General features: G+C 28.0%; 1 protein-coding gene across 1 annotated transcript in view; it reads right to left on the bottom strand.

Annotated features, from left to right (window-relative positions):
• The window catches only part of LOC100163933 (myotubularin-related protein 14), a 16073-nt gene extending 8326 nt beyond the window's left edge, over positions 1 to 7747 (bottom strand). Inside the window, exons 1-4 of the mRNA XM_001944634.5 lie at positions 7045 to 7747; positions 4756 to 4812; positions 486 to 847; positions 210 to 395 (exon numbers count right to left, since the gene is read on the bottom strand). Coding sequence (XP_001944669.2) covers positions 210 to 395; positions 486 to 847; positions 4756 to 4812; positions 7045 to 7137 — 698 coding nt within the window. The 5' untranslated portion in view covers positions 7138 to 7747. The remainder of the gene's footprint in view (positions 1 to 209; positions 396 to 485; positions 848 to 4755; positions 4813 to 7044) is intronic.
• Between the last annotated feature and the right edge of the window lie 5321 nt (positions 7748 to 13068).

Raw genomic sequence — 13068 nt, 5'->3', positions numbered from 1 at the left:
TTCTCGCTCCGCTCAAAATCTAAATCTCAAGAGTTTAGTTTCAAAAAAAGTAGAATAGTTGTTTTTAAATAAACCTTATGACAAATTCAAATATTTTTAGATGTTTTAATCGATTGATATAATATGATGATGTATTTTGTTAGAAAACAAAGCCGGAATCACATCCCCCTTATAATACACACCAAAAATATTCTTGAATGAACACTTACGATACTGCAAATTTCCGCTTTTCATTTTCAACCATTAAATCAATAATAGTTCCTACTTTCCAAGCATTAAGTAATTCTACATCACATTTTCTTTTTTTATCCAATTGTCGGAATTCTTCAAAAGACAGACCTTTTGCTGTTGCAGTTCCCAGACCTATTTCGGTCATTCTTGCTATTGTTGAAGACCTTACAAATTATATTAAATAAATATACTACCGTACTTATAACTATATTGATATAGTGATATAGCTTACAAAAAAAAACAAACTATTTTACCTGCAAATATATCGTCCTTGGTATAATATAACCGGTACAACAAAGCGGTTGCGACATCGTGCAAATTTGGCTTCATTGATCAAAGTATCAATTAATACTACATCAGTACCAACTATATCACTAGATTTTTTTGGGCTACTAAGCCTTGGTGATTGAGATCGCACAAAGGGTTCTGGAGATGAATGATTACTAGGTGAAGGAGCACCTAAACTGTTTCTTTTTCTATTACAATTTCCTTTTGGTGAATTGTCATCAACAGAACTAGATGAAGTTCTTGGACCTCTTGGAAACTTTTCATGTTGTAAAATTGGAATTTTATGCGGATATTGCTCATTAATACGCCCTTTGCTATTATCAATAATCTGAAAAATAGTTGCGTCGAATAAAAAATGTATTTACATTATTAAAACAAGTGTCATATTTAATTATTCTGTTTTGGGTTACAATGGTTTATTTATTTACATTTAAAAATAAATGTAATGTTAATACATTTATCAAATTGTGTTGTAATTCAAATCTCTAATTAATCTATAATTACTAAACCTGGGCAAGTTAATGATTTTTATTAACATGCGCTATTAAGAAAAAGTTTTAAATTAAAAGTTAATTTAGAATTTTTTTTGAAATTTTTATTTAATATAAGACTAGCCTACATTATATTTTCCAACTCAAAACCATACAGGTAGTGTGTATACAGTTTTTATATATATTTTTTTTTATAGCATTTAATTGCATTTTTAGTCACATAAATAAATAACAACTGTTAACATTTTTATTTATGCCTACATAATATTATGTTATGTATTAAACAATTTTAACCATCTATAAAATTCAATAAATAGTCTTAAATATTTTGATTTTTTGAAAATTAACACATACTAGAATGCAAACAAAAATAATTTCATCATCAGCAATCAATAAATATGAATAGTAATTTAATATTTATAAATTTTTGTTATAATATTAAATATACAGTAAAACCCGTTTTAATGGACAGTCAATAATCTTGAACGTATAATATGATAATGTCCCAACAAAAAGATATGTATTCCATTGTATCTGTCTATAACTGACACTTTTGATGGTCACGTTCATTGTACACAGGTTTCACTGTATTATAATTTCTAATAAGGTATACACAATCGAACACAGTTCCCAGGATCAGGATTAGGATTAGGTACAGTAAGTATGAAGTTTTCTACTAATGTCAGTCTTCAAAAATAATAAAACTAGTCTATTTTTAACACTGGTTTTATGATTAACGATAGTTACTTATTATTATTTTTATTTATGATTAGTTACTACTTCATTTTAACCAAACAATTTACATTAAACAATACCACCTGAAATATTTTATAACAAGGATTCAAAATCGATTGAAATGTAATAAAATAAAATTAGATAAAACAAAATACCCTAACTTCTTAAAATTAAAATTTAGTTAGTAGATTTCACATTAATTAAAAAAAACAATTAAGTCAAGAAAGTAATTAAATTAATGGAAATCTTAAAGTAGCTAGTTAAGTTAAAAAGTGAAAATTAACTTAACTTTAAACTTATTAACTCGTTAATGCCCAACCTGGAACAGGGCTCATTTGAGGACCACGAGAAATGTGGAACTGGGTTGCGGACGCTGGTTTTAAGTCTAAAGCCAAGAGTCACCAAATTTTAATTCGTATCAACATCGAGATTTTTATATAATTTTATATTTCTTCTATTGTCTTATTTGTGTATGTTTATATTTTATAATAGGTAAGTAGGCCTCAAGGTTTTTTTTTTACATAATTGGTGATCCACATAACTAAAAAGGTTAGGAACCGCTGCTGTAGGTCACAAAAATATTGCACAATAACGTAATCAATGATCGACAAATCGAAAGCAAGTAATTTTTTTGGGCAGAAAACAGAACAGTTTTGATTAACGCCCAAAGAAGAAAGTGCCTAAAGAAGTATTTGCATTTTTATTGTACGATTACACATAATAGTATGGTTTAATTCACCATCTTCAATCAAATACAGGACTTTTATAAAAAAATCTTTTACATTATACCTCTATAGATAAAGATCTATCTCAGATAGTAATTAAAAAGTTTTGTGGTCACTTATGGTATTTATCTGCAGAATTACGTGGATTTGCTTTTTTCGATGAGGCTGTACCACTCACTGAAGACTAAAAAAAAATGATTCATGCTCTAAACAACGACGTTTGTTCATCAGAATTAAGTTCAAATGCACAACATTCAATTATATCTCCAAAAAATGCAAACGAGGTAGTAGAAAGGGAATCTATGATTTTATATGTGTCAATACTAAAAACTATTTAAACGATTTGCAATCAATACCTTTTTTTTAATGAAAAGGATCTTTGTTTATATTGGGAAAACAAAGAAAATTATAATAAAGCTCTGTTCATTTAAAAAAATATTCCACTTATAAATTATATTACAGAAAGAGGAGTTAAACTTATAGAGGAGTATAACAATAAAATAACCAAAAATGAATCTCAAAAACATAACCGACTACCTACAAGATGGTTGTGGTTATTAAAAAAATATCTAGATCACAAAAAAAATTTATAAATCATAAATTTAGTTGTATCATTTTAATTTATATTTCAAACATGTTAAAGATATAAGGACTTGCCATTTTTCTGCCCCTAGGCATTACAACACTAGCGCCCTTTACATTGGCGTGCTCCCACGGCGGGGGTAATGTTCTATGAAATAAACTATAAAAATTGAATGAAATTTATAAGATTTCTGAGCAGTATGCACTATGCAGGAGACGGGCGACAGTGCTAGCATCGTGCGTCGTTGCAATGTTTATTATTATTAATTACTTTATCAAGACATCTGATTTCCAGAATTAATTCCAGTATTTTAAGAATGCCGAGTGCGAGGTGAGGCGGTTCAATCCAATCCAATTTACTTGCTAAGAACTGTGCGAGCGGTCCCTCACCTAGCTAGTAGAGCGGCTATAACAATGTACCTGGCGGCCTGAGGCAGTATATTTGACTGCCTTGGCTAGCGTTTTGCGCATGCGCCATTCACAATATTGTATGTGTTTACGCCGCACACCCGTATACCACCCCCCATGCATTAACATAGGCAACTGCCTCGTCGAGTGCCGATATAGAGCCTCTAGCCGTGGCGGCGCGGCACAGCGCGCGCTGGTAGCAGGATTGAACCCTTTTTACAAGAGTTATGTCTAAAAATATCAAAAACATTAATAATGTTGAACATTTTTTAATTTTGTAACTTTAGAGCTTTTGCGGCACGGGTTATAATTAAAGAATTTGCATGAAACTTTTTTTGTATGATTTTTTTTGTTGTTGAACAATTTTAGGGAGGTAATCTGGAAAAAATTATAAATGAAAAATAAGGACACACCCCAAGCTATATAATATACCTTACACATAGCTATCCCTGCATATTATATTCTTTGCTGCAGTAAAACTCAACCATTCATGGAACTGACCAATAATATAATGTGGTACTATCTTATGAGCATGTACTAAGTAATGCAGTAACATCAAATCAGCACACACACATCTTTTCTGCTACAAATATAATTATGCAAACAATTAAACTTATCTTATCTTTCATTTGAAATACCATTCAACTAATAAAATCGATACAGACCAAGTGACCAACAGACAATAAATATATCAAGCTGGGCACCTAATACTTTAATGATCACTGATCACAAATAAACAAAATTCAGCATTGTTAAATCACCAAAATATAATTAAAATAATATAATTCTATATACAATGTACGTACAATTTTGTATAGCTAATAATTTTGGGCACGTTTCTGTTATCCTGGACTACCACAAGCCTCAATTCCATTATCTCCCCCATAGAGGAACCAGACACCATAATTTGGAATCCTATCTGATGGAGTTTATCTGGAGAAAAACATCGAAGGAGATTCATTCGATAACATATTACTATACCAAAAATTGGCTGTCAAAAATAGAATTTTAGACGTTTTATTATTAACCGTTATAATTTTTTTTAAGTTTTATATAATAGCTTTCTACTGCTGTGATAATTGTGGATCGTGTATTAAAAGATGAAACTATTAAGTCTGGCTGTGAGTCGCAGAATCGTGCAGTAGTCGGGATAATGGAAAAGTACAATTTTTAGTGCATTATTCTAAGATTTTAGAGCATCAAGCCCATAGTTATACATAGATAACATATTAACATATACCTACATAAATATTATGTAACAAAATTAAATATATTTTTAATAGGGTATACTTTACCATAAATTTGTAGTCCAGACGCAATAGATTTAAACATTTTTCCATAACATCCAAACCCTAAAAACCAATTAAATAGATATTTAAAAACAATAAGATAAATGTAGAAATTAATTATTAGGATATTAGTATGTGAAATATCAAGATTCATAAATCTTTATCACAGTTGTTATTGTTGTTAAAATAAAATTAGTGGCAGATTTAGGGATGGGGGGGGGGGGGGTTGTCCTGGACACTGATATAAACGTTAATTTTATAACATTATATAGGTTCACTAAAAATACAATACTATACTCTATTCCAAATAAGATCAGACTTTGGTGGCGTGGCTTTGTTCAGTGGCAGTGCATGACGCGCCACCGTAGTGGGGACGACATCTGACTGTCGCGAAATGAAAACTGGTCACCGCCGAAGCCGGATCTTATTTGAGTATATATAGGGTATTTTTATACCTACTTAAAATATACTGAAATAATAATTATTTTTTAATTTATCAACAATTATATATTTAAAGTTTAATAAAAAACTCATATTGATTTAGTATATTAAATTTACAATTGTTATTGTAATATTATATATGTACTGTGCACTATTTTTAAAGAGCTCAGCCCGTAAAATCTTAAATAAATAAATAAAAAATCATCCACAGTATCAGTTATTTCCAGTAATCGGTTATACTGTGATTTGCGACAATGAATTTATTTTTCTACCATTACCTACTTTCTTTTAAAGGGGATTATTACAACACTATTCCTATTACTTCATACTATTTAAATGTACAGATATTTATTTGACCACCTATAGTTGATTCTGGTACTTCGATAGTTGAATACAAAATAATCAAAAGTAGGTACTAACTACTAAATAATTTGTTTTTACAATAAAATGTTATCTAAAAAATAACCATCCAATCAACATTTTTTTCTTAAACCTATTGAAACGTCTAGCTAATGCTTTTCAAACTAATTCGTTAATTGGTAGTTTATTAACTAAAAGACCGGTTTCGTCTAATTATATATACCGAGTGATTCTTTTACCATTGAACAATTATTATTTCAAAAAGTGTAAATTTTTTTGAAAATATTTTTTTACATAGTTTCAAGTTGTTTATAAAACAACGTTTTTCTTAAAAAATTATATTTTTAAATATATTTATTCTTATAATTTTTTAAGTTTTTTACTTTTTTGAATGACAACATTGGGTTTTAATTTTATATTCCAAAGCAGAATATTTTTCTTAGTATTTTGATACATGAAAATCGAATTTCATGTATCAAATGAATTTCTATTAAACAACAATTAGATACCAACCAGGATAGCCAAAAAAAATTGCAGAAAATAGAAACAAAATTGAGCCAATAATCAAAGCTATTATTATATTTAAATTTAAATTTCAGGCTAGAATGAATGGTAGTTTTTTTAAATTTTACCTTTGAAATACATATTATTTTTCAGGACCCCCCTCCCAGAAATATGTTGAAAATACTTAACCTAAAATAGATAAGAAACCATCATGAAAATGTTGACTATAGGCATACGGCAGGTACACAATAAGATGATAAATTTTAATATTTATATATTTTAAATCAAAGACTAATAAGGTACCTATTTATATTAATATATTAAAAAACTAGTAATCATGTTATTTAATAATTCCCTTAATAAAGTTAAGTACCTACATTTTTTTCTTATCTCGCATAACAAATCATAATTCATTATGAATTAAGTTACAGATAAAACATGTTATTTATGGTAATTAAATATTATTTATCAAATACCTATATGCAATCAAGTTATTAAAAAATAAAACTACCTACACAAGCAATGATAAAAATGTGTATCAATATTGGCGAATGTTTAACATCAGGTCATATTAAAGGTCATACAAAGACCAACTATACTGGTTAGAAAAAAATTATTTAAAGTGTTTCAAGATAAAACATTGTGGTCAAATCGTTTATTAACATAAATCAAATGAAGCATTTTATACTTAGGGTAGCAATTTCTTAGACATACTAACGCCAACAAAAACAAATCAATAGGTATAATGAAATGATAAAGACAATGATCAAAATGGGCAATTGTCTGTTGTACTTATACATTTTGCTTTAAAGTGATCTGGCAGGCTTCCAATAACCAATAAATTAATACTATGAAAATTCTATCAAGCCGTTGTTCTTTTGTCTTTAGATTGTCAAATGACTATCAAATACAAAATCAACATCGACTACAGGCTGTGTATAACAATATTTTAGACTTAACGAGTAGCATAAGTAATGTTTGTGTGCTTACGAACGAATCGCTGTTGGTGCATTTAAACGTCTCCTTTGCGAAATGTCCGATCAACGAGCTGATGTCGTCCTCAACCACAACGTTTTTGTCCATTGTCAGCGCGCTTCAAGTGACAGGGACACGTGGAAAAGTCATTGCTTCTAGTCACGTAAAAATCGGTAACAATATAACATTGTTACCTCTAGACGATTAAGCGCAAGCAGCACAGGGTTGTATGTTCCGCAAATATACTCCGGCTACTGTTTTACTGCGGCGTCGATTCCTCAAGACCAACTGCTGATGATGCTGCTACTACTACTACACGGCGGATACAATAGTAATAAAAATAATAATAATAAATAATAATAATAATAATAATAATGACGACGACACGATGGTGGTAAATAATATTATTAGTGACGACACGAGCGCGTCTCAGACGGCGGCGGAAACTTCGGACAAAATGATAATCGAAGAGTATTGTAGCCTATAGGTGCGACAGACAGATGACTGTAGAGTGAAGACCGACGAGTCAACGAGAGGGACCACTTGGGCACTACGGGAGGAAACAAAATATCGAGAAATGCGAAGTCGGAAAAAAAAAACCGAAAAAAAAAAACAAATCAACGTGCTTGTCATGAGGTCATGCTGCCGACGTTTGTGAATAAAATATATAGTCTATTATATACATATAATATAATCTGTTCCCCGACTAACAACTACTACTTACTACGTACACATTCTTTGATAAGAACTATTGCGTTTTATCATGCGCACAACGAAAATGACGCGCAATACAGGTAACATGGTTATGGTAGCTGTGGTACAGCAAGCAACGATGGCATCGGAGGTACAAATGGAAAACAATATTTTTACGTAATACGATAAGATATTATATTTACAAATATTATATACATTATACATTATTATACATTATACCATGACAAATTTTTCATGCATTATACCTATTAGGCTATATTATCTTAAATCGTATATTATAAAAATATTATAGTCAATAATATAATATATTAAGTTTCCCATTTTAAGTAATGTATTATAAATATATAGTACCTATATAATTGTATACTCAATGATATCAATATATTATACATTTCAGTTCTCTGTCTCGTTGTCCCCGGTGGATTTTTTGGACACTAATTTGTTCCGTTTTCAAAAAGTAAACTAGAAGCCCAAAAATAACGAAAAACATTTTTTGTTATTGACATTTTTACTAATTAGGTATATTAATATGTATCCTACTGGCGGAAAAATGTTTTAGATTCTGATTTTAACAATAACGAGAGATAATTAGAGGATAATATTAAAGATCAAAATTAGTAGGTATTCAACAGTCGACCTGAGATCATATTATACAATATAATATTATTATATAACAATTGTAGCGTACACCAGCTTAAGGTGACGATGAAAGGACAGGATGATGTGTGGTTGAATATATTTAATGCAATGTATATTATGATCTAAGCGCGATATCAGCAATCAGCATTTCAGAGCCAAAACACATTCGATAACTATAATTCTCTTTCTACGTGGCCTTATTTCCGTTTTGATCAAAAAAATATGGTTACAGTTACCCAGAGCATCACACGCGCATTAATTTGTTGTCTGCGTCTTAAATAAGTGGCCTATACACGATCGATACTTACCTTTATCAATCAAAACCCGTCGATAAAATTTATATAAATTTAAATCTAAAATAAATATATAAACAGTTATTTTGTACAGACATTTTAATTCAAATTTGGTATATATTAAAACCAAAACTTCAAAAAACCATTCATGGGTAGGTAGGTAGGTATAAGGTACCTACTTGAGACTTTTATGTAAATTATTATATTGTATACACTGTGCAGTATATAGGTACACATAATGACACTTTCAAATGTAATATTTATTCAAAAATGAATTTAATCTACTGTAATACCTATAATAGTAAAATAAATTACTTTAATCACAATAATATCATAAAATGTACCTACTTAGTAATAACTAATAACAAATAACTATAATATTATTATAAATAATATTTAGACTGATAAACTATCTTCGCTCAAAATCATTTTTCGTGTACAATGATTATTGAATTCAATTTAACAAATTCATTACAGTGATTCTGTAGACACCTAATAATGTACCTAGATACAGGTTATAGCTGAGCGTTACCCACTTACCCGGTTTTTTTAAATTATAATTATCATACCCGTAAAAATACAAATAATGTTTTTAGATTAAGTACCTAAGTGTAATACAGAAATTGGATATAAATCGATTCTTTTAATGTTAGCATTAGAATTTCTGAATGTTTCAGTCGATTTGGTATTAACAACAATAATTTTAAATGATTTTAATAGTCACAAAAAATATATTAGTAAAAAAATGAAATATTTATTGTAATATTATATTGTTGTATTTTCTTATAAGTTATAACTTCCTAGATGGTTATTAATAGAAATTTTGTTTATGGATTGTATACTATATACAATATATTGTACCTAAATACCTACATATTAACATTTTTGTGTTTAGTTTTATTCATACATTGTATAGGTATTCAGGTAATCTCATTTTTTACATATTAAATTATTATTTAACGCGTAAACTAACAATTTATCGTATGGAATTTGTAAATGTTTTATTTTGTCTTGTAATTCAAAGACGATGAAGAACTAGACATTTTTACCGAATGTTAAAAATTAGCATTTTCAATACATAGTACTTATATAGTTTTAAAAATATTTTGAGCTATTCGTAAATATTTTTTATTATAATTTATAGTTTATTTTTATAAATATCGATGAAAAAATTTCTACTCGCTGGGTCAAAAAGTTGAAAATATAATAGGTACAAGGTTCCTCATAAGTTGTTATAATAGCAGTTTCACTATATTAAAGATACACAAGCATGATTTTTTGTAGATGCATTTTAACTTTAAATGTGGACAAAATTCATCAAAGCAATAAGAATTTGAAAAATGATTTTGTCATTAAAAATGTATAAAATGTTCAATTTGTATAGCTACCTATAAAGATTGAAACAAGGTTTATCCAAGTATATCAACCTGTAACTAATAAATCTAAGAATAATATAAACACAGTTTTTTTTTGAATAGATATTATTTTAGTTCAGATTTGGACACAATTAGATAATATATAAACAGAGAATAATGATTTTATAGCTACCGAATTTTTTTTGTAATTTAAAAATATTATTTGTGGGTACTGGAAACTTTTAAAGTAGGTATATCAAATGAAATGTTTTAGGAAAAAAATAATTCAACCTACTGTTTTACTAATAGTAAAGTAAATGGGCGCACACTGTTTGCTTCTTGAAGTCAAAAAGGTCAATAATTTGTAACTATACGAATTGCCTCCCGACTATATACGAGTTGCCTCCCTACATTTTATCGTAAACGAAAAAGGTCTAGTACTAGTTGCCTCCTACTAGTCAGTATCATTTAAGATTCTGAGCGGAGCAATAAATGTATTGATTTTACAATGATGTGTTTTTTTTAAAAATTTTTTTTTGCGTCTGTCGTCACTGTTGGGGCAGTAAAAATGATTAGATTTTCTTCAACAGTATCTTGTTTGATAGAAAAGTGAATATAGTTTAGCATTCTGGAGATCAAATTAAAATAGTTTTCAAAAGCTCAGGGAAAAACAAATAAAAAAATTATGGAAAACCGGGAATTTTTACTCAAAATCGGTTTTCGATAAATTCGATTTTGGTTTTTGATGTAACTCTAAATCAAATGACAGCAAAAACATGACAATTTCACTGGTTGTTTATATTAGCATTTTATTCTATCCGGACATTTTCAGTTTCCAATTTTTTTAGTATTTTTTCCTATGAATGTCAGTAAAACTTTATTTGTTGGGTAAAAAAGCTTGGAAATTTAATACAAGGCTCCTACTATATTGTTACAATGACATTTGAAAAATATTAAAAATCCTTATAAGGACTATAGTCACAGTTTTTTTATAAGCATTTAAAGTTCAAATCTTTACGAAATACTAGAAAATCACAAAAATTAGCAAATTATTTTGAGTTAAGAATTCATAAAAATATTACTTTTAAATCTAAGATTTTAAAATGTAGTACAAGATTTCTCATAAGTTTGTCTACTTTTATTAAGAAAAAAAATGTCTATCAGAAAGTCAAATTAAATTTTTATGAGCGTTTGAAATTCAAATTTTTACAATATTGGATATTCATTCGATTTCTCATGTAACAGTTTTGTTATTTTGTTGTTATTCAAAAACAAATAACTGTAGATACATGGCATTATATTTTACTGAATATTTATATTTTCATTTTATATACATCATAACATTTTGAAAATATTTTGACTCTTTTTTAGCTGTTTACGGCCATTGTCAGTTTTTAATTTTTTTTAGTTTTTTTTTCTATAAATATCAATAAAATTTTATTTGTTGGGTAAAAAAACCATGAAAATGTAATTCAAGGCTTCTGATATATTGTTACAATAGCAGTTGAAAAATATTAAAAATACATTCAATAAAAATTATAAGTAGCTAATATTTGATGTAGTACCTATTCACTATTCAGTATACCTACTTAATAATTTTTATATATAATTTATCTTGATTGATCAATAGTACCTACTGACTACTAAATTTTCAATTCATCTAAGCCCCCAAATTGACATAACCAATTTCCATATACATATTACCATTAATACACAAAGTTATATTACTCAAAAACTACTAGTTCGAATTTTTATTTAGATGCATCAAAGTTCTCAAAAAAAAAAAAATACCTCATGAATAATTAAAAGTAAAAAAAAGGCGGATAAGTCGTGGATGTCGCTCTGCTGTACAGTAGGTTACAAGTGGGTTACTGTAATGGATGGAATTAAATTTGAATCCAATGATATTATATCATTGTATACGAAAAACGATTCTGAACGGAGATGATTTGTCAGTCTAGGATATATTATTTTTAAAGAAAAACTTATGGAGAACCTTGTACCAAATTTTAAAAACTTAGTTATAAAAGAAAAAATTTTTACGATTTTTCAACCACTAAATTACTTGCAAATTTTCGCAATTTTGACATATTTCTTATAAATTTGAACTTTAAATGCTTATAAATAAAAATTGTGACTAACGATTTGGATTTTTTTTATCACTGTGAGAACAACTTATAAGAAACTTGTATTAAATTTCAAAGTTTCTATCCAACCCAAAATTTTTTATCGTTATTTTAAAAAAAAATACTTAGAAAAATGGAAATCTCATTTGTCTATAAATAGCTCAAAAAAAGTCGAAACACTTTGAAAATTTAACCCTGTATAGACAACGCTAATATAAACATCTGTTGCAAATTTCAAGTGCTTACAATAATAATTTTTTGAGTTACAGTAAAATTAAGTTTTCGTTTTTGTCAAAAATTGGTTTTGCGTAAAAATTCGCGTTTTTCCGTTATTTTTTTAAGGTTTTTCCTGCCGCTTTTGAAAAGTATTGGGAAATTTTCACTTTTGACCCCCCAAAGTACCAACTAGATTCACTTTCCTTTCAGAAAAGGTACAACTTTTGAAAATCGAAGCATTTTTACTGCTCCAAAAGTTGTCGTCAGACAAAAAAAAAAAAAAAAAAAAAAAAAAAAAACACACATCATTGTAAAATCAATACATTCATCACTTCGTTCAGAATCTAAAACAGGATTCATATTTTAAAAACATATACATCAACAACAAACCGTGATACTATCATAGATATATAATACTTTAGAAGTTTCGAGTACCCACGAATAATATTATACAATCACAACAAAATAACTAAAACAGTTATTCTAGGTTTTTTAATATGTAATTTCGTCCAAATTTTTACTTAAAATGACTATAAAAATAAACTGTGTATATGTATTTTTTTGATTTTTTGGTAACAGAATTAAGTATTAACTACTTACGTAGAATCTTGTTTTAAATTTTCAATCCTAAAATATAAAAGTTGAACATTTTATACATTTTTTAACTACCAAATTATTATTCATTCTAATTTGATA

This window comes from Acyrthosiphon pisum, chromosome X (genome assembly GCF_005508785.2).
Source record: "Acyrthosiphon pisum isolate AL4f chromosome X, pea_aphid_22Mar2018_4r6ur, whole genome shotgun sequence".
NCBI classification, from domain to species: domain Eukaryota; kingdom Metazoa; phylum Arthropoda; class Insecta; order Hemiptera; family Aphididae; genus Acyrthosiphon; species Acyrthosiphon pisum.
Note: the sequence above shows the minus strand (reverse complement) of the source record. Positions and strands in the feature narration are given on the sequence as shown.